This window comes from Kogia breviceps, chromosome 16 (genome assembly GCF_026419965.1).
Source record: "Kogia breviceps isolate mKogBre1 chromosome 16, mKogBre1 haplotype 1, whole genome shotgun sequence".
Lineage (NCBI taxonomy): Eukaryota > Metazoa > Chordata > Mammalia > Artiodactyla > Physeteridae > Kogia > Kogia breviceps.
The window spans coordinates 15,030,048-15,052,947 of NC_081325.1; the positions used below are offsets into that span (position 1 = coordinate 15,030,048).

A 22,900-nucleotide genomic window follows, 5' to 3' on the forward strand; every position below is an offset into this window, starting at 1 on the left:
TTTTATCTACTTTTTCACATTTCATTGCATCTTCGTACTCCACAAAATAGGCAGAGCAAACTTACAAGGATAAGGAAATCAAAATACTGAGGCAAGTGATTTGCTCAAGGCCAAAACACTGGCAAGTGACTGAGTGAAGAGTTGGATCCAGTTCTTCTCATTTCTGTTCAGTTATACTTCCCACGAAACCATGTTTTCTGAAATGCCATTTTCCTTACATTTCTGTTCACTTTGATCCTTATGTTTATTTTCTTGTATTTTTTTGCAGTGCCTAAGATGCAATTCAAAGAACGAGTATATACTGGCAACGAAAACGATGAGCAGGTCGTTACCGTGATCCACAGGAGTGGAGATATCCGGTACAATTCTTCGGTGAGGTGCTATACGCGACAGGGGTCTGCACAAGTGATGATGGACTTTGAAGAACGCCCAAACACGGATATCTCCACCATCACCTTCCTCCCTGGTAAGTTTCAGCTTGAAATTTTTATTTGGAGTTTGCGGAAGCCAAGTTTTGGGTGTGAACTATCTATCAAGGAAATACAGGTTCTTGATTTCAACAAGCTTATGACATGGTTTAATGTGCACTGAATGATAACAAAGTGAGGTCGATTTTAACAGGGTGAATGAATGTCCTTTTGGTTTCCGTATCAACTTATTGATTAGTTTCTAGTGATGTGCTATATTGTTTATTCAAACTTTATTCAGCAGATAATGGCATATCAAATGTGTAGATCTCACAGTACTGGGAAAGACTTAATGTTCAAATGACAGAAATGAAAGGAAATAGATGTCACATTTTTAATATGTATCCAATGTCATAACAATGACCAACCAGTACAAAGTTGCTAAATTTGCCTCCTGATCATGTTAGAAATGTGTAAATAAAATTGGCATTTCCTCTTTTCCCCTTGTTTTCAGACACAAGTGACAGAACCTAAGACAGGCATTAAAGAACTCCCTGTACAAATAGGGCCTGTCATTGCATATGTTCAAACCTCGCCATTCATTCAGCAAATATTAATCAGAGGCTTAGTACATGCCAGACACTGTTCTTTGCACTGTTGATACAGCAGGGAAAAAAGCAACATCCCCGCCCTCATGGGGCTTACCTTCTGGTTGCAGATGCTTCCTTTATGGCCTATGGGATGTGATTGTCCTGCTGTCACTATTATCGTTCCAGGTGAGACTGAAAAGCCTTGTATCCTTGAGCTGATGGATGACGTACTCTACGAAGAGGTAGAGGAGCTCCGTCTGGTTCTTGGCACTCCACAGAGCAACTCCCCTTTTGGAGCTGTGGTTGGTGAACAAAATGAAACTCTGATAAGGATCAGAGATGATGCTGATAGTAAGAAGCTGTTTCTTGTGTTCAACTGTAAATTAGGAACTGAAATCCATCTGTATTAAAGTTTTAGGTGGCTCAGAAAATAACCCCCTCTTTCTGACTTGGCTTTTAAAGTAATTGAGAAATAGGAAAAAGACTAAGCTAAGTGGAGAGCGAAATAAACCATTTAAACTGAAAGTTATGTTAAAGAAGATGGATTATACCTAAATGCTAAATCCCAAGCATTCATACCTCCCTGCTCCTCCTCACATATGCCTGCGTACAGGTTGTCCTGGGTCAACAATTTCCTCCTTCCCTTCCCACTGTCAGTGGCCCACTCCTGTAAAATTTTTGGCGCACAGAGACAGCCCAGAGCACGTGATTTCTGGGGGCTGGTTAATTGCTAAGGAAGGAGCTGGGCCATGCATGCTCAGTTTCTCATGACACACTAGTGACATTGAGCGAGGGGACAGAGGGGAGGTGAGAGAATAATATAACTAAGCTCCTCCCACATGGGAAACAGAGAAAAAAACATTAGAAATGGAGAAAAAAAGCATTCCCTTTACAATTTAATTTGTCCGTGTCTCCCACTGTTTTAGAGACAATTATTAAATTTGGAGAAACCAAATTTAGCGTCAGTGAACCCAAAGAACCAGGACAGTCGGTGGTTATAAAAATTCCAGTGATTCGCCAAGGAGACACTTCAAAGGTTTCCGTTGTGAGGGTTCACACCAAGGACGGTTCAGCCACCTCTGGAGAGGACTATCACCCTGTATCGGAAGGTATGGGGGCTCCCAGGGCCTGTGTCCGGATGGGTTGTGCTTACACTGTGTTGGTGCTGGCGCCCTTGAGAAAAACGAAGAGAGATATCCATCCAACTGAAATGCAAATACATGTACTCGTTTAAATTAATCTCCTTCAGGAAAACAAGTCAATGGAATTTATTTCCAGGGTTTCCCTTTTTGACTGCTGGGTACATGTGTTGGGGAAATTTTGAGTTAGTGTGCTAGATGATCTTCTGTTTTGAGTCTACAGTCCTTTAATTTTCACTGGGTTTTACCTGCATTATGGCAAGCCGATATTAAATAATAATTTTCCTGAATATTCTATTGCATTGAAAATGTGTATGGTAGCCAAGAAGATAGTCATAGAACAACAACAATCCAAAACTTCAAGCTAGAAAGTTTAGTGTTAATGGAGGACAGTACAAAGGGGACAGATTACCAACCACAGGGACCATGAATTCTCTGGGCCTTAGGAACTCATAATGAATACATTTCATCCACCCCTCTCCTTCTTTTTTTTTTTTTTTTTTTTTTTGCGGTATGCGGGCCTCTCACTGTTGTGGCCTCTCCCATTGCGGAGCACAGGCTCCGGACGCGCAGGCCTAGCGGCCATGGCTCACGGGCTTAGTTGCTCCACGGCATGTGGGATCTTCCCGGACCAGGGCATGAACCCGTGTCTCCTGCATCTGCAGGCGGATTCTCAACCACTGCGCCACCAGGGAAGCCCTACCCCTCTCCTTCTTCAAACTTTCAGATCATTTCACCCATTACTTTTATGAGTATAAAACAAGTCAGTTCTTCTCTCTCTGTGGATTGTTTACTGGCAAAATAGAGACTGCCAACAGTTTTTGATGATCATAGACTACAGGCATTCATCTTGATCTGCTCACTTGAGAACAAAGTTTAGGAAGTGACAGAATCAGTAATAGAATTAATGAAACAGTTGGAAAAACTAGCATCTTCTACAAAGGAACATTTATTTTCTTTGCACATATGGTATAAGTTTGATGAACTACTATACAGCTTCAAAGTTATCCTCATATTATTTTCTATGTAAAGAATGATAATATATTGGAAATATATGCATAAAACCCAAAAAGAGAGGAAAAAACTGATTAGCTGCTAAATTATAATTTCTAAAATAAATATTTCTAAAATGAGCATGTTTTACATGAAGGAAACACCTTCTAAATGTGGATGATATGACCTTTAACAGAAGATGCTTTTCTTATAAAGAAAACAATTCTTTTTGCCAAGACAGAAACAAAATTATATGTATATAGTAAATTGACAAATGAAATCAGGGAAAACTTAAATAACAGTAAATCAACTTGTGTCTCTTTTATTCTATAAATGTCAACATGTGTTTATAAATATTTATAATAAAAATTTAATTATCTTTCCTGAAATATATTTTAATTTATCCTTTTATGGTCCAAATTGAGATAGTCATTTACAGTAAACAAAAAATTAAATATAGAATAAACGTTGAAATATTTTTGTGTTAAAAATGTCTAGGGGCTTCCCTGGTGTTTCAGGGGTTAAGAATCCGCCTGCTAATGCAGGGAACACGGGTTCTAACCCTGGTCCGGGAAGATCCCACGTGCTGCCGAGCAACGAAGCCCGTGCGCCACAACTACTGAGCCTGCGCTCTAGAGCCTGCGAGCCACAACTACTGAGCCCGTGTGCCACAACTACTGAAGCCCTCACGCCTAGAGCCTATGCTCCGCAACAAGAGAAGCCACCGCAGTGAGAAGCCTGCACAGGGCAACAAAGAGTAGCCCCCGCTCGCCGCAACTAGAGAAAGCCCGCATGCAGCAACGAAGACCCAACATAGCCAAAAAATAAATAAATAAATTTATTTTTTTTAAAAATGTCTAAAGTGGCTGAGGAAACAACTATCACCTAGCATGTATCCTGTAAGAAAACAATTAATTTAAGCATTTTAAATAAATACTTAAGTTTTCAACTTCTCAGAAACTAGGTTTATATAATTCAGAGGGTTACAAAACTCAAATGTTTACAAGGCCAAGACAAGCAATGAAAATGAGGGAAGCAAGGAAAGTGTGAGGGAAAGATGGAGTGATGGAAATGTTCTTCAGCCAGAAAGTCCATTCCCTGCCGAGAAAGACCTGTACTGTCATAGCCAGGTGACTGTTCCCAGGCAGAAAAGTGCAAAAGATCTAAAAAATCTGTATTTTTCTATGAAATCCCCAGGTGTTGAAGCGCTCGAAAATAAATTTTCATTGCACCTTCACACAGGTCAAATCAAATAAATTGGTGACCCAGAGGTGATCAGCTATTTTCATCCTCTGGAATGAGGACCATAAGCCGTCTTGGCGTATGAGAAATCTAAGGCTAATGGTATCAAAGAACTGGCTAAGGCCAGTGTGGAAAATGGCTGTGCCCAGAAACAGAACTAATGTTAAAGATGAGTCTGGCTTACTAACACAATTTTAAAGAAAATATCCTTTTCATAATTGACGGAAGTAGGAAAAGAAAAATATGTTGGAGACACATTTTCTTCTGCCACATTTTAAAGGATTTCTTAATTTAGAATTATGATGATTGAATACCACCATTACATGAGAAAGCAGCGTCTGTTATCGTCTCTGATTGGAATTATTATACATTATATTCTTTATTTTCTCCTCTGAACCAGTTTTTCAAAAAGCATTGTAAAACCAACAAAATATTTTATCCAAGTTTGGTCAGCTGCTTATTCTTGAGTTCAATAAAATCAATTAATTTTTTAACATTTTAAGAATCTCAGAATGAATGGTTAAAAAAGGTTTACCATTATTGGGTTTAATTTCCATGACAATGAAGGAATTATTTTTAGTGAGGAGCGACGGGGTGAGAGAAAAAAACACCATTAACATTTATCTTAAAAAAAATTACTGAATTTCCAAGATTAACATCAACAACCAAAAGAAGTCTTTTTAAAATATAATTTGACATGATATTTAAAATTTCAACAATTTTATGTCCAGCTTTTCTAGATATATACATAATGAAAATACTATTCACACTCAATAATGCCTCTGATCGTATATTTGACTTATGTCCTATTGGTTTAGAAATTCTGGGAAATGAGAAGTGAGTTTGTCTGATTGTGCCAATATCAGAATTGGTGATTGTCTATTCCATAACGCTGCATTTTTTCAAGCTGTGGGTCAAAAAATCAATTTAGTAGCTTATGATTAAAATTTTCTTCTGGATAAAATGGAATAGAATAGAAAATATTAGAGTGCAATGCATATCGTAAGAATAGGTGATGTTTTTAAAACTTTTTATTCCATTTTATCCACACTCACATGTGCACACAAACATATACACATAAGTATACTGGGCCACAATATAAAATATATTTCTCATTGTGGGTCACTGTCAAAGAAGCTTAAGAAAAACTTCGCATATTCCTATGTAAAAGATTTAAACCTGTGATTTTGCATTTGTAGAAATTGAATTTAAGGAGGGAGAAATCCAGCACATTGTTGAAATTGAAGTAATATTCGATGGGGTAAGAGAGATGAGAGAGGCCTTCACTGTCCACCTAAAGCCTGATGAAAATATGATAGCAGAGACACAGGTAAGTAATTTATGGATATAAATTCATGGCCAGCATTGTATCATGGGAAATGCATGTAAGCATCACGTAGTGTACAGTTAAGTAATCAACTTTATACAACCCTTGTATAAAGACAATGCACATACTCTCTTTTCACCTCCTAAATAAATTTTGTTTCCATTCTAAAACAAGAATCAAGAAAGTCCTAAATTCCCTGGCGGTCCAATGGTCAGGACTCCGTGCTTTCACTGCCAAGGGCATGCGTTCGATCCCTGGTCAGGGAACTAAGATCCTGCAAGCCCCGTGGTGCAGCCAAAATAAAAAATTCCTGTCTCTTTCTTGAAAAATCATGTTTGTAGAAACTCAAGGACTAGAGCCTCCGAGTCCCACATCAGCCCAGTTACCCTTCCCAGTTTAGTCAATAACGACTGAATCTGGGATTAACCTCCAGAGAGAAAGTATAGTCTCAGCACAAAGATGAGGCTATTAATTTAGTGCCACAACTATCAAAACACACATTTCAACCCACAAAACAGTTTGCCAACCCTCAAAATTCCCACCTGCTCATCGTAACTTTATTAAATTGATGTCCAGAGCCTCAATGACCCAGATGTTACTGTCCTAACACTTCTTTCCTGGATTTATTTAATTTATATTGACTCATCAACCAGATATTCTTCAAGATAAATGTAATTTCCATAGAATTTTGACGTTTAAGCCTAATTTTTAAAGCTAAATGATTTAACAAACAGACCAACGTTTACAGTATCTGTGCTTACATTTACTCTATTTCTTTTACTATTTGTTTCACTATTAGCATGAGATCAAATTGGGGATACTTTTTTTCCCTTAAGTACAGGTATTTTTAATATTTTATAATTTTTACTACTTGATGGTATTTACAGTGCCTTGGTTTTTTTTTTTTTTTTTTAAGTCATATTTAAAATTCAATGGGCTTCCCTGGTGGCACAGTGGTTGAGAGTCCGCCTGCCATGCAGGGGACGCGGGTTCATGCCCCGGTCCAGGAAGATCCCACATGCCACAGAGCGGCTGGGCCCGTGAGCCATGGCCGCTGAGCCTGCGCGTCTGGAGCCTATGCTCTGCAATGGGAGAGGCCACAACAGTGAGAGGCCCGCATACCGCAAAAAAATAAAGAATAAAATTCAAGAAGTAGGAGCAGAAAATCTTTTTCAAATATATTTTTGTAAGTCTTGATCACATAAGAAGTGAGTCTTTAGTTTTTATGGAGCATCATATTAAACTCTTTTGAGTAAGAGGAACAGAGATTCACTCAAATCACTTCAAGTGATCAAAGCCCCTTTTAAGAAGACACACGTAAATATAGGCTTGGAAACTGCCATGTATTGTTGGATATTGGAAGCTGATTTGGGAGCAAAAGGCAAATATATCAGCGGGGTTTCCTTGTCATTCTACCCCCAGTAGATGTTCACAGGTTCCTCTTCTGTCTGTGACTCAGCTTCGCCCTCTGCCTGTGCTTCTGTCCTCTGCTCCTCTGAAGCTTCACTTTTCACCTGACATCCACTTCAGCAGGGTCCATGCTGTCACATGACCTCTAGGATCTGCCTTCTCCCTAGTCTCTTTCAGCTTTCCTCCCACTATTAACTAATTGACTTTTTCATGGATCTTCCACTTTACCACCCCGAGACAGACTTAACTACTATCATCACAATTTGGAGAAAAAAATTCAAGCCCAAATACTTTGTGGGCCACTGGCCAACCCAGGACTCAGGTACCCTCCCCTGCACCATAAGATATGGCCCAAGTGCCAGGGTCATGAGGAACAGAGTACATAGAGCCTGTCACACTGCAGAGGCTCTGGGTGTGACAATTTTTACTATAATGAAGCCATGGACTTGCCAAACACTGTGAGTATTGTTCTGCACAATAGAAGCACCAGGAGTCTAATATTTCAATAATCATGGAGAATTATCTTTTCCTTCTAGGCCACCAAAGCCATTGTGTACATAGAAGAATTGAACAGCATGGCAGATGTCACTTTTCCTTCTGTCCCTCAAGTTGTGTCCTTACTGATGTATGATGACACTTCCAGAGCCAAAGAGGGTGCTGGACCTGTGTCTGGTTATCCTGTTGTCTGTATAACGGTGAGTAGGAAGTTGAGGAAAATTGTAAAATAGTTAAAATAATTATGAACATTAACCAATATAGTATGGGCTTTGTCATGATGAAATAAAAGTGGGGAAAAGCTGCAGGATTTAATCTTTGAACTTTGGAAAGGAAACTGTTGATCAAGAAAAGGTCCTATTTTTCTTCCTTCATCCAACAAAGGTTTACTAACTGATGTACACATAGTGTGTTATCTCGTATTACCTCAGGGTTTGTCACTGAGAGAAAAATAAATAAGATATGAACTCTACACTAAAGGAATTTAAACATAAGGGAGAGAAAAATATATAAGAATCAGTCACTTTACTATAAGGCACAATGTGATCATTATACAAACTAGGAGATAGAACAGCAGCTCCACCTGTGAGGGAAGGTTTGGGATTGTCCGATGAAAATGTCAATAATTTAAGAGTCACATAAGGGGGAATCCCCATAAGGGTAACAGCTGATCTTTCAGCAGAAACTCTGCAAGCCAGAAGGGAGTGGCAGGACATATTTAAAGTGATGAAGGAGAAAAACCTACAGCCAAGATTACTCTACCCAGCAAGGATCTCATTCAGATTTGATGGAGAAATTAAAACCTTTACAGACAAGCAAAAGCTGAGAGAGTTCAGCACCACCAAGCCAGCTATACAACAAATGCTAAAGGAAATTCTCTAGGCAAGAAACACAAGAGAAGGAAAAGACCTACAATAACAAACCCAAAACAATTAGGAAAGTGGGAATAGGAACATACATATTGATAATTACCTTAAATGTAAATGGATTAAATGCTCCCACCAAAAGACACAGATTGGCTGAATGGATACAAAAACAAGACCCGTATATATGCTGTCTACAAGAGACCCACTTCAGACCTAGGGACACATACAGACTGAAAGTGAGGGGATGGAAAAAGATATTCCATGAAAATGGAAATCAAAAGAAACCTGGAGTAGCAATTCTCATATCAGACAAAATAGACTTTAAAATAAAAACCATTACAAGAGACAAAGAAGGACACTACATAATGATCAAGGGATCGATCCACGAAGAAGATATAACAATTGTAAATATTTATGCATCCAACATAGGAGCATCTCAATACATAAGGCAAATGCTAACAGCCATAAAAGGGGAAATCGACAGTAACACAATCATAGTAGGGGACTTTAACACCCCACTTTCACCAATGGACAGATCATCCAAAATGAAAATAAATAAGGAAACACAAGCTTTAAATGATACATTGAACAAGATGGACTTAATTGATATTTATAGGACATTCCATCTAAAAACAACAGAATACACATTTTTCTCAAGTGTTCATGGAACATTCTCAAGGATAGATCATATCTTGGGTCACAAATCAAGCCTTGGTAAATTTAAGAAAATTGAAATCGTATCAAGTATCTTTTCCGACCACAATGCTATGAGACTAGATACCAATTACAGGAAAAGATCTGTAAAAAATAAAAACACATGGAGGCTAAACAATACACTACTTAATAACGAAGTGATCAATAAAGAAATCAAAAAATACCTAGAAACAAATGACAATGGAGACATGATGACCCAAAACCTACGGGATGCAGCAAAAGCAGTTCTAAGAAGTTTATAGCAATACAATCCTACCTTAAGAAACAGGAAACATCTCAAATGAACAACCTAACCTTGCACCTAAAGCAATTAGAGAAAGAAGAACAACAAAACCCCAAAGTTAGTAGAAGGAAAGAAATCAGAAAGATCAGATCAGAAATAAATGAAAAAGAAATGAAGGAAACGATAGCAAAGATCAATAAAACCAAAAGCTGGTTCTTTGAGAAGATAAACAAAATTGATAAACCATTAGCAAGACTTATCAAGAAAAAAAGGGAGAAGAGTCAAATCAACAGAATTAGAAACGAAAAAGAAGTAACAACTGACACTGCAGAAATACAAAGGATCATGAGAGATTACTACAAGCAACTCTATGCCAATAAAATGGACAACGTGGAAGAAATGGACAAATTCTTAGAAATGCACAACCTGCCGAGACTGAACCAGGAAGAAATAGAAAATATGAACAGACCAATCACAAGCACTGAAATTGAAACTGTGATTAAAAATCTTCCAACAAACAAAAGCCCAGGACCATTCGCTTCACAGGCGAATTCTATCAAACATTTAGAGAAGAGCTAACACCTATCCTTCTCAAACTCTTCCAAAATATAGCAGAGGGAGGAACACTCCCAAACTCATTCTACGAGGCCACCATCACCCTGATACCAAAACCAGACAAAGATGTCACAAAGAAAGAAAACTATAGGCCAATATCACTGATGAACATAGATGCAAAAATCCTCAACAAAATACTAGCAAACAGAATCCAACAACATATTAAAAGGATCATACACCATGATCAAGTGGGGTTTATTCCAGGAATGCAAGGATTCTTCAATATACACAAATCATCAATGTGATACACCATATTAACAAATTGAAGGAGAAAAACCATATGATCATCTCAATCGATGCAGAGAAAGCTTTCGACAAAATTCAACACCCATTTATGATAAAAACCCTGCAGAAAGTAGGCATAGAGGCAACTTTCCTCAACATAATAAAGGCCATATATGACAAACCCACAGCTAGCATCGTCCTCAGTGGTGAAAAACTGAAACCATTTCCACTAAGATCAGGAAAAAGACAAGGCTGCCCACTCTCACCACTATTATTTAACATAGTTTTGGAAGTTTTAGCCACAACAATCAGAGAAGAAAAAGAAATAAAAGGAATCCAAATCGGAAAACAAGAAGTAAAGCTGTCACTGTTTCCAGATGACATGATACTATACATAGAGAATCCTAAAGATGCAACCAGAAAACTACTAGAGCTAATCAATGAATTTGGTAAAGTAGCAGGATACAAAATTAATGCACAGAAATCTCTGGCATTCTTATACACTAATGATGAAAAATCTGAAAGTGAAATTAAGAAAACACTCCCATTTACCATTGCATCAAAAAGAATAAAATATCTAGGAATAAACCTACCTAAGCAGACAAAAGACCTGTATGCAGAAAATTATAAGACACTGATGAAAGAAATTAACGATGATACAAATAGATGGAGCGATATACCATGTTCTTGGAATGGAAGAATCAACATTGTGAAAATGACTATACTACCCAAAGCAATCTACATATTCATTGCAATCCCTTTCAAACTACCACTGGCATTTTTCACAGAACCAGAACAAAAAGTTTCACAATTTGTATGGAAACACAAAAGACCCCGAATAGCCAAAGCAATCCTGAGAACGAAAAATGGAGCTGGAGGAATCAGGCTCCCTGAATTCACACTATACTACAAAGCTACAGTTATCAAGACAGTATGGTACTGGCACAAAAACAGAAATATAGATCAATGGAACAGGATAGAAAGCCCAGAGATAAACCCACACACATATGGTCACCTTATCTTTGATAAAGGAGGCAAGAATATACAGTGGAGAAAAGACATCCTCTTCAATACACAGTGCTGGGAAAACTGGACAGGTACATGCAAAAGTATGAAATTAGAACACTCCCTAACACCATACACAAAAATAAACTCAAAATAGATTAAAGACCTAAATGTAATGTCAGACACTATCAAACTCTTAGAGGAAAACATAGGCAGAACACTCTATGACATAAATCACAGCAAGATCCTTTTTGACCCACCTCCTAGAGAAATGGAAATAAAATCAAAAATAAACAAGTGGGACCTAATGAAACTGAAAAGCTTTTTCACAGCAAAGGAAACCATAAACAAGACCAAAAGACAACCCTCAGAATGGGAGAAAACATTTGCAAATGAAGCAACTGACAAAAGATTAATCTCCAAAATTTACAAGCAACTCATGCAGCTCAATAACAAAAAAACAAACAAACAATCCAAAAATGGGCAGAAGAACTAAATAGACATTTCTCCAAAGAAAATATACAGATTGCCAACAAACACATGAAAGAATGCTCAACATCATTAATCATTAGAGAAATGCAAATCATAACTATAATGAGACTTCATCTCACACAGGTCAGAATGGCCATCATCAAAAAATCTAGAAATGATAAGTGCTGGAGAGGGTGTGGAGAAAAGGGAACACTCTTGCACTGTTGGTGGGAATGTAAATTGATACAGCCACTATGGAGAACAGTATGGAGGTTCCTCAAAAAACTACAGATAGAACTACCATATGACCCAGCAGTCCGACTACTGGGCATATACCCTGAGAAAACCATAATTCAAAAAGAGTCATGTACCAAAATGTTCATTGCAACTCTATTTACAATAGCCAGGACATGGAAGCAACCTAAGTGTCCATCAACAGATGAATGGATAAAGAAGATGTGGCACATATATACAATGGAATATTATTCAACCATAAAAAAATGAAATTAAGTTATTTGTAGTGAGGTGGATGGACCTAGAGTCTGTCATACAGAGTGAAGTAGGTCAGAAAGAGAAAAACAAATACTGTATGCTAACACATAGATATGGAATCTAAGAAAAAAAAAAAAAAAAGTCATGAAGAACCTAGGGGTAAGATGGGAATAAAGACACAGACCTACCAGAGAATGGACTTGAGAACATGGGGAGGGGGAAGGGTAAGCTGGGACAAAGTGAGAGAGTGGCATGGACATGGACATATATACACTACCAAATGTAAAATAGATAGCTAGTGGGAAGCAGCCACATAGCACCGGGAGATCAGCTTGGTGGTTTGTGACCACCTAGAGGTGTGGGATAGGGAGGGTGGGAGGGAGGGAGACGCAAGAAGGAAGAGATATGGGAATATATGTATACGTATAGCTGATTCACTTTGTTATAAAGCAGAAACGAACACACCATTGTGAAGCAATTATACTCCAATAAAGATGTTAAAAAAATTTAAAAAATAAAGAGTCACATAAGGAAACATCATTCCTGGATGAAGTTGTTGCCTTACAAATGGCATATTATAGTTACTTTTTCAATTGCCTTCTCTTAACTATGAATTATAAGCTCCTTGTGAGCAAAAACTGGGACACATTTATTCTTACTTTGCAATACCCCTGGTGTAATGACCTACATATAACAGGTATACAGTAAATGTTTATTGGATTAGCGAGGCAGAAATAATAATGCGGTGTAAGTTACAGAGGTCTTGAAGTGTTATATTAAGGAATGTGCACTTCATTTGTTGGGTAGCAGGGAGCTCTTGCACAGAAGAATGGCATGAGAAGAGGGGTTGTATTGTAGTGTTACCATGGCAGCAGTGGTCACCTGACGAGAAAGGTCCTGAATTAGATAGAAAGGTGATGCTTGGAATGGGAAGGAAAAGACCAACTTAAGAGACATCCTACAAAAAGAATTAACCAAGTTCACTGACCCACTGGATGTCCGGGGCAAAATGAGAGAGAGGAGAAGAGAGGGAGAGAGAAAAGAACGAGGACGATTCGACAGCTCTGAGGATTCGAGAGATGATGAAATGAGTATAACTTTTACTCGTATCAGGTTAAAGGTGGAAAAGGCCAATACGCTGTTTGAAATGCAAGATTAGAGTTCATAAAAGCTAGCATCACTAGGACTAGGAATTTGAAAGTTGCATGAATAACATGTAGAAATGGAAAAAAAAGTAGCAGTGAAAACATTAAGGGAGAGAGAACTTAAGAGGAATAATTGCCACCTTGTTCTAAACTGCGGCCCTAACATAGATATTTGTTTCCCATAGGCTTGCAACCCTAAATATTCAGACTATGACAAAACAGGATCCATTTGTGCAAGTGAGAACATCAATGACACTTTGACCCGGTACCGATGGCTGATCAGCGCACCCGCGGGCCCCGACGGAGTGACCAGCCCCATGAGAGAAGTGGACTTTGACACCTTTTTCACTTCATCCAAGATGATCAGTTTAGACTCCATATACTTCCAGCCTGGCTCCAGGGTGCAGTGTGCGGCTCGGGCTGTGAATGGCGATGGGAACGAAGGCTTGGAGCTGATGAGCCCTGCCGTAACCATCGGCAGAGAAGAAGGTAGTGCATGGCCGTTTTCACATAAAGGTCTCTGGAATACCATGGAATGTTATATATGTCTAATTTCCAGTTATTCATTCCTCCAAATGCCCCATGTATTCCGTAATACTCTTTAAGTATTTTGAAATGATAATCTATTTTTGCAAAAATATTCATTAGAAAACAAATATTTATTCATTTTGCATTTTTCGATCACTGAGCATATGTCAGGCTTTTGGCTGTCATGAAAATTAAGGCAGGAATCCTGCCTTCCAGGAGTCCATACTCACACTGAAGACACAGACAAATTTTAGTCTGGGCAGGACACAGAAATGCAAAAGTAGTAGTGATGGGTTCTAGCCTGAGTGGATCTGGAAAGGTTTCATCAAAGAGGAGATGCTTAAGCTGAGTCTTGAAAACAGTAGGGGAAAACAAGCATGAGCAATGACTCGTAGAAGCATGAAGAAACACGGAGTATTCTGGGAGCTACAAGCAGAGAAATGGGGCAGGATGTAAGGGAGAGGAAGGGAGATCAGGAGATGAAGCAGTGGGTACGCAAGGGTCAGATCTGGACAGGGCAGCTCATATGTGATGCCAAATCACTCCCAGCCGGTGGCTGGATGAACAGGAGTTTGCTGGGGCAGGAGGTGAAGGACAGTGCAGGTAGAGAGGTGTGTACTAGTAGTGTCCATACTTGGTTATTAGCGGGGAGGTTGAGGTCAGGGCTAGAGCCCGGACACAGTGGAGGTGGAAAATACATGTGGCTGGAGACAACACTGATGAGACAGGAAATCCACTTTATAAACGAATCCTTTACTCTGCAGAAGAATGTTTAAATCAGAGTTTTAAAATAACAGTCTTTTTATAAGATTCTATTTCTAAAAATTCCACTTGTGTACAACACTTCAGATGTACATATGTTGCAGCAAGAAAAGTTATATGTACCACCTCCCACCATTATATATTCAGGATCAATATTTGTTGATAACATGCAGAGTAACCATGTTCTTTTATTAGGATTAGAATGCATGGTTTTTAAATTTCTCTTAAAACCAAACTATTGTGTTGGTACCAAAAATAAATTAAACAATGCCTTAAAATGAGTCGCCCCCAATTAATAGAGCAGGCATCCCAGATGCTAGGGCCTGATTCTGATCTGTTTTCTACAAACAGAAAAGAAATGATATATTGCCTAGTTCTCTGGAAACTGTGATCCAGCATCAGGCGTTCTCTTCCATGGTATTAAAATGAAGACATTACAGTGCTTTCAAAGCAAACATACGAGGAAGATTTTCATGTTAAAATTCTAGATAGATAGATAGATTAGACAATGAGTTATAATTTATAATATACATACTGTAAGAAATTACATATAGAGAGAAAACTATATATTTTGCTCTCTGATTCTAAGAAGGCTAGTTTTTGTTTTTTAGAATGAGTGCATTTTTAGTTTTATTATAAATAATGTAAATTTTATGACTAGTCTCAAGGATTTAATTCTAAGGTAACAATTTCTTCATTTAATTAAACTACACTTACTTTTTCCTGTCGTTTTTCAGTCGTTTTTTACTACGCCTGTTTATACTTTATGTTAAGACGATTTTGTGACTATGACCATAACAGATGGTGTCCAGCACAAATTAAATCACATTGAATAATATTTATTTTTTCTCAAACTTTATAAAATACCCCAAATGTTAAGAAGAAGCCATTGAACTGTCTGCTGGGATTACTTCGCCCATCATGGTCTTTTGCTTCCTCATAATATCAACTCTCAGCAGTGCCTTAGTTCACAGAGAATTTTAAAGTACACAGAAAAATAATAGTGCCTATTTAAAAATATATACTTTAAGTGTTGTCTATTATCTTCTTTTAGCATAAATGTCTTCATTTTGCCTCGAGGTCTTTGCCAGCCCCGGGTGCCAGGGATAGTGGGAGCAGAGCCCTTCTCAGCTAAATTGCGCTACACGGGTCCCGAGGACCCCGAGTACACAAACCTCATCAAGCTCGCTGTCACCATGCCCCACATAGACGGTAGGTGACTTCGGTAAGCAAATCCATGGAGGTGGTTTGGGCTTCTCTTTACCTGCTTTACTTTACTGAATACAGGCAGACCTCATTTTATTGCACTTCACAGATACCGCGTGTTTTAAAAATTGAAGGTTGGTGGCAGCCCTGCTTCCAGCAAGTCTATCAGTGCCATTTTTTCAACACCACCTGCTCACTTTATGTCTCTGTATCACATTTTGGTAATTCTCTCAATATTTCAAACCCTCCACCAGCAAAAAGATTAAGACTCCCTCAGAGGATAGTTAGCATTTTTTAGCAACAAAGTATTTTTTAATGAAGGTGTGTACATTGCTTTCTAGACATACGCTATTGCACACTTTACAGACTACAGTATAGTTTGTTTTTAATTTTTTTATTGCAGTCTAGTTGACTTACAATGTCGTGTTAGTTTCAGGTGTATAGAAAAGTGAATCATTTATACATATGTATATATTTTCCATTCTTTTTCAGATTCTTCCCCATAGAGGTTATTACAGAAAACTGAGTAGAGTTCCCTGTGCTATACAGTAGGTCCTTGTTAGTTATCTATTTTATAGATAGTAGTGTGTATATGTCAATCCCAAGCCAGTCTCCTAATTTGTCACTTCCTCCCACGTTTCCCCTTTGGTAACCATAAATTTGATTTTGAGCTCTGTGAGTCTGATTCTGTTTTGTAAATAAATTCATTCGTATCATTTTTTTAATCAGATTCCACATATAAGTGATATTTGTCTTTGTCTGACTTACTTCACTTGGTATAGTAATCTCTAGGTCCATCCAAAGTTTCTGCAAATGGCATTATTTCATTCTTTTTATGGCTGAGTAATATTCCATTGTGTATATGTACCACATCTTCTTTATCCCAGTAAATTTTAACAAAACTTTTATACACACTGGGAAACAAAAAATTCATGTGACTCACTTGATTTCGATATTTGCTTCATTGCGTTGGTCTGGAACCAAACCTGCAATATCTCTGAGGTCTGCCTGTACTCTGAATAACCAAGCATACAATAAATGCTCAATTTGCAACTTAAGCTTCAAGTCCTGCTTCTTTTGAGTGTTTCTGTTTTCTTTCTGCCCAGTTTTTTTTTCAAGTCTGACAATTTCGGCATTCTTTAAAATTAGATAAATTTCACACATGTCACAACACAATGAAACAAAGCTTTGGTTAATGTGCTTGCTCTCTTTTATGAAATGGCACAGTGTGCCTTCAAAACTCTTGAGCTTGGACTTACAGTAAAGCAATTTGGAATCTCAATCCCTGCCTTCAACACCTATTTGCTTTTTCATATCTGGAGTCTCATAAATCTTTCCCAGTATTTACTGCAACAACTAAGACATTTCCTAGGCATTAAAATAAGGTTTAAAAATGCAATTAACAGGGCTTCCCTGGTGGCGCAGTGGTTGGGAGTCCGCTTGCCAACGCAGAGGACGCTGGTTCGTGCCCCGGTCCGGGAAGATCCCACATGCCGCGGAGCGGCTGGGCCCGTGAGCCATGGCTGCTGAGCCTGCGCGTCCGGAGCCTGTGCTCCGCAGCGGGAGAGGCCACAACAGTGAGAGGCCCGTGTACCGCAAAAAAAAAAAAAAAAAAAATGCAATTAACAATGTTAAATTTTCTCTGGATAGGGAAGTGTGGCCAGAATTTCTGAGTCGGTAACTTTACCCACATTTTATGAACATTTCCTCAGGTACAGAAGACATTTTCAAGTTCTATTCCTCTTAATTCACTTTATTCCTGAAGTATATCAATATTAATTTTATTACTTAGTACGTTAGTTATATTTTAAGTACCTAAAGGAGAGGAAGCATTAGGCAATATTAAGAACTACAAGGTAGAATTTACCTGCCTTATGAAAAGGACATAATTCTGCTTTGTCTGCTTATTACAAACCCAAATTTATGTTGGTGGGCATAGGTGGACAGGAATCTGCACCTCCTTACTTTACAGTGTAATGTTGGGTCCATGTTTGACCACCCTACCTTTAGACCCATATGGGAGGTGTGATTCAGATGTGCCCAGGGCAGAAGGGACCATCAGGGGAGGGCAGACCTATAATAGTTCTTCCTAATAGAAAGATTGGTCCCTTGTGCTTCTCCTAGAGCTTGACTTAGCATTTTCTGAAACATTCGATAGCCGTAGCTCTGCAGAAGCTGACCAGTTCTTTTGCAGGGCCAGAGAATCTAAGAGGGAGAGGTGGAAAAAGTGCCAAGAGAAGACCTCTTTCACAGTCGTTTTTGCTGCATTGCTTATGCCAGGACTCAACCAACTGTCTCCCATGGACTGGATCTAGCCTTCTACCTGTTTCTGTATGGTCTGCAAGCTAAAAATGGTTTTCACATTTTTTAATGTTTGGAAGAAACCAAACATTCTTCTTCTTCTTTGAAAGTAGAATATTTCATGACACATGAAAATTATATAAAATTCTAATCCATTGGCCGTGATAAAGTCTTCTTGCACACAGTTTTGTGAATTCCTTTACAAATCATCTGTGGCAGCTCTGGCTCTGAAATGGCAGCTTTGAGCAGTTGCAACAGAGACCTTGTGGCCCACAAATCCTAAAATATTTACAGTTTGGCTCTTTACAAAAGAAGTTTACCAACTCTTAGCCTATACCGTATAGTGGCAGTTTTCAAACTTTTGGGTCTGAGGACACCCTCCAAATTATTTATGGCCACAAAGACCTTTTGTTTTGTGTGTTATAGCTATAAATATTTACTGGATTTAAAATTGGGGAATTGTTAAATATGTATTTATTCATTAATTTTAAAATAAGAATAAATCGATTACATGTTAACACGAAAAACATACGTTTAAGAAAAAGAGCTACAGGGCTTCCCTGGTGGTGCAGTGGTTGAGAGTCCGCCTGCCGATGCAGTGGACACGGGTTCGTGTCCCAGTCCGGGAAGATCCCACATGCTGCAGAGCGGCTAGGCCCGTGAGCCATGGCCGCTGAGCCTGCGCATCTGGAGCCTGTGCTCAGCAGTGGGAGAGGCCACAACAGTGAGAGGTCCGCGTAACGCAAAAAAAAAGAAAGAAAAAGAGCTACAATGTATAAAGCAAAACAAAAGAGTGGCATAGTTTCACATTTTTGAACATATCTTTAGTGTCTGGCTTAATAAAAGACAGCTGGATTCTTATGTCTGCTTCTGCATTCAATCTATTGCAATATATGATTTATTTTAGCCTCTGAAAAACTCCACTGTACACTACTGAGAAAATAAGCATGGAAAAGTCAAATAATACCTTAGAGTCGTGAAAATAGCTTTAATGTTATAGATCTCCTGAAATATTCTCGGGATCCTCCGGGGTCCTAAGATACCACTTTTATAATCACTGCTCTGCAGTATTTTATAACACTTGTCCTCTCAAGAGATAAAGAGATTATAAAGTGTTCGAAGCCCTTTGCTGTTGGTAGAAATGGTAACAGTGATTACAAAAATTTCTTGCAGGTATGCTCCCTGTGATCTCCACCAAGGAGCTCTCCAACTTTGAGCTCACCCTCAGCCCTGATGGCACACGAGTTGGAAACCACAAATGCTCCAACCTCCTAGATTATACTGAAGTAAAGACCCACCACGGGTTCTTGACTGATGCTACCAAAAATCAAGAAATAATTGGAGAGACGTATCCTTACCAGTACAGCTCATCTATCAGGGGTTCCAATACCTTACGCTTCTACCGAAATCTGAACCTGGAAGCCTGCTTATGGGAGTTTGTTAGCTACTATGACATGTCAGAGCTGCTCACGGACTGTGGAGGTACCATTGGAACCGATGGACAGGTATGGATTTTTAGCATCTGAGCTTCGGTCACTGGACAAACCAGTTGCTTTTGTTCAGCTACGTAGACTTGGAATCAATCTCAGCTCCAGTCTTCCATCCTGGTGATGTAGGTTATTAGGCACAAGAAAGGGCAGGTAATTGGCATGAGCGGTATGGAAATCCATGTCTATTTCCAGAACAGTGTGTCAAAATCTATGTATTTTTTAGCAATGGGTTGGTAACATTATCTTTGTATTGAAAGGACACCATATAGTTATGCTGTAAGCTCCAAATCTACTCTGATATTAGAAAACTCCAAATACTAATTTCTCTTCGAAGTATACGTTTTCATTTCTTGTGTTATGTACAGATCGCTGTGATGCATCATGAATGATCTCAAATGAGGGTCCTCAGGGTCGGTCTAGTTTTTCTCCCTCCTCACTCTCTCTCTTCTTTCCCCACCTTCTATCTTTCTCTCTTTCTACTCCCATTTCTCCTCCGTTTTCTTTCTAGTTTTCTCCCCATTTCCTCCCTATCTGGTTCATTTCTCCATCACTAACATAGCCCAAAGTATTTTCATTTTCATTTAAAGCTTACTGTTATTTCTACTCTACAATTACTGATTCCTCTTCATACTACACAGGCAGACATTTACACATAAAATACACACACACACACACACACACACACACACACACACAATCCACCCCCATCACCACCATCAACATTGTTGTTAAAATGACGGTGAAGCAAGGTCTCCCTTAGCAGTTATAGTAGAGAATCTAAAATATGTAGGGTGTAGCTTAGATTTGTGATGAGTATTTGAATTTAAAGCCATGCTTTGTCCAACTTGACTAAAACAAAGAGCTTATTTACATAACTTATACATTAAGACGTTGAATGGTACCCAGAAGATGTCTTATCTTTCAAGATTTAGCTGAGGTGAGGCTGGATTTTTTTTTTCTGTACTATATTCCTGTGATGTTAAACTATAAAACAAGTAGTAACAAGAGAAAAGTAGACAGTAACTATCAGTTTAATTCCAGAGCAAAGCTGTAAATCTTGACCAGTTCTGCTGGTGTTGATGTCTAATGGCCACATATTATGTCTGGGAACTGTTGGGCTCCAAGGTAGTGAGACTTTTATCTCTATCTCCTCTAAAAGCAACAAAATATCCAGACACTTGCATGAATTACTGAAAATCCCAAGCAAAAACACCAACAGGAAGTCAGTGTAGAACAGTGGAAAGAGCCTGCATGTTGGAATCAAGCAAATGTGGACTTATATTTGGCTCTGACATTCTCTAGCTACGTCTTCTTGGGCAGGTTACTTAAACCCCCATAAGTGTTACCTCTTCCCGTCCCTCTTTCCCACCCTGTCTTTGCCACCTGGAAGAAACGTGAAAGAAAAAAGGTCCTATTCCCAGAATAAAGACTCATATTAACACATCTACTTCAGCCTCTTCCTTTATAGGTCAAATATCTCCATTCGTTTGGCCATTCCTCCCAGAGCCTGTTTTCAATCCATTATTAAATCATTCCTGTCTTCTTTCCGGGTGCTCTTCTCTCAGGATCCTGCTGAAGTCACAGGCTCTATTGGCATAAGCAAAATGGACCAGAGTAATAGGATTATATTGTAGTTCTGGGTCTTCTTTGTTAAAAAGCACTTCATACCATGAAGCTTCTCTGTGGGTCTCGTCTAGTCTGTGGTCACTTTTTAGCCTCAAGAGTATTTTCTATCTTCTCTGGAAATGGAACTGATTTTCTGTCTTTCATACGTGCAACGCAGACAGGCTTCCCTAGTGAAAACCCTGAACTTATCCTACTTAAGCCCACTTATCTGGTGTATCAAGGGCATTTTGAATGCAAATCCATCTCTCCAGTCAATCCGTACTATAAAATGCTCAGCTAAATTAATTTTACTTCACTGGAGTTTTAAAATCACTGTTCCTCTATTTAGTTAAGTTCAGGGTTTTTTTTTTCCCATTACAACTGCTAACTAGAGAAGTTATTACCCTGCTTCCGTAGTTGAGTTATCGACTGTTCTACTCCACTAGGTGAAAACTGGCAACTGCCGGGTTCAGTGAAGTTTTACCTGCCTGAACGCTTTGTGTTACTTTCCACTTCGGGAGAAGAGAGAGTGCAATATAAGAATTATTGAGCCATCCAGTTCCCAACTGGCTTGTGTTACCTTGAGGAGTAAGATGGCCAGCTGGTTATATGAGCTTCTTCTGAAAGGATTTTTTTGCTTTTGCATTGTTGAAAATAAATGTAGTAACATAAGCATGATGATTTACACTGAATCTGGATTCAGTGTAAATCATTGAAATTTCGGGTTCTTGTGACAAAATTCTTAAAGCCTCAGTGTAAATGGAATTGCAATACCATCTAATAAAGCATGTTGTTCACTCTCTTAGAGTGAAGCTCAGAGATGGCTATCTCGTTTTCCTCTACTTTCTTGGGCTTGAACTTCTACTTCTCCAGTTATTGAGATATTCTCCTATATCCTCACTTCCCCTGACACATAACATTGTTTAAATGTAGGTGAGGGAGAAGAAAATACATATTAAAGTAAAGTAAATATAACTCTTTGAGATATTTTCTTAATTTTCCTCACAAGTTTTAGGTTCTAGAGAAGAGAAAATATCTAATAATATTACTACTAGTAGTAATAGCTAACATTTATTTAATATTTACTGTATGCCTGTCATCGTGTGTAAGTACTTTACATATTTCCACTAATTCTGTCCTCAAAACAACACTAGGAGACAAATATGAATTTTGTCTCCATTTTTGGAGATGCTGAAGCAAAGAGAATTCAGATAACATGTCCCAATTCAATTCGTTTGTAAGCCTATGTCCTTAACCACATCATGATACTTATCTGGACATTTAATTGAGTGAATTAAATGTCATTTAATTGGGCGAATGTGAGGAATGGTTATGGTCACAGATGAAATTGCAAGAAAGGCAAATAAACTTTTTCCTCTGTTCTTTGTACAAGAACAGAAATAACCCCAGGTCTCTTTGTCCTCTGCCAATTCCATACTGCCCTGGCCAAGCAGCTAATCGATGTGTCTTTCCCTCTTCTGGTCCTTTTCTAGACTGGCCACCTTAGATCAAGGTAATCACTATGCAAACAGATTCTACCAACTGGTAAATTGCTTCTGCCAGGAACAACATGCTGACGAACCGATTTTTATCTTTAGTGTTCTTAGTAGCTAAAGCTACTGCCTGGAAATATTGCCAGGTCCCTGCAT

At 38.6% G+C, this 22,900-nt stretch overlaps 1 protein-coding gene across 2 annotated transcripts in view; it reads left to right on the forward strand.

Moving 5' to 3' along the window:
• The window catches only part of FREM2 (FRAS1 related extracellular matrix 2), a 210,410-nt gene that overhangs the window by 171,445 nt on the left and 16,065 nt on the right, over positions 1-22,900 (forward strand). For both annotated transcript variants that reach the window (XM_067016848.1, XM_059042124.2), the window contains 8 exons: positions 269-466; positions 1,184-1,348; positions 1,924-2,106; positions 5,571-5,701; positions 7,645-7,803; positions 13,545-13,848; positions 15,730-15,861; positions 19,330-19,661. In XM_067016848.1, coding sequence (XP_066872949.1) covers positions 269-466; positions 1,184-1,348; positions 1,924-2,106; positions 5,571-5,701; positions 7,645-7,803; positions 13,545-13,848; positions 15,730-15,861; positions 19,330-19,661 — 1,604 coding nt within the window. The remainder of the gene's footprint in view (positions 1-268; positions 467-1,183; positions 1,349-1,923; positions 2,107-5,570; positions 5,702-7,644; positions 7,804-13,544; positions 13,849-15,729; positions 15,862-19,329; positions 19,662-22,900) is intronic.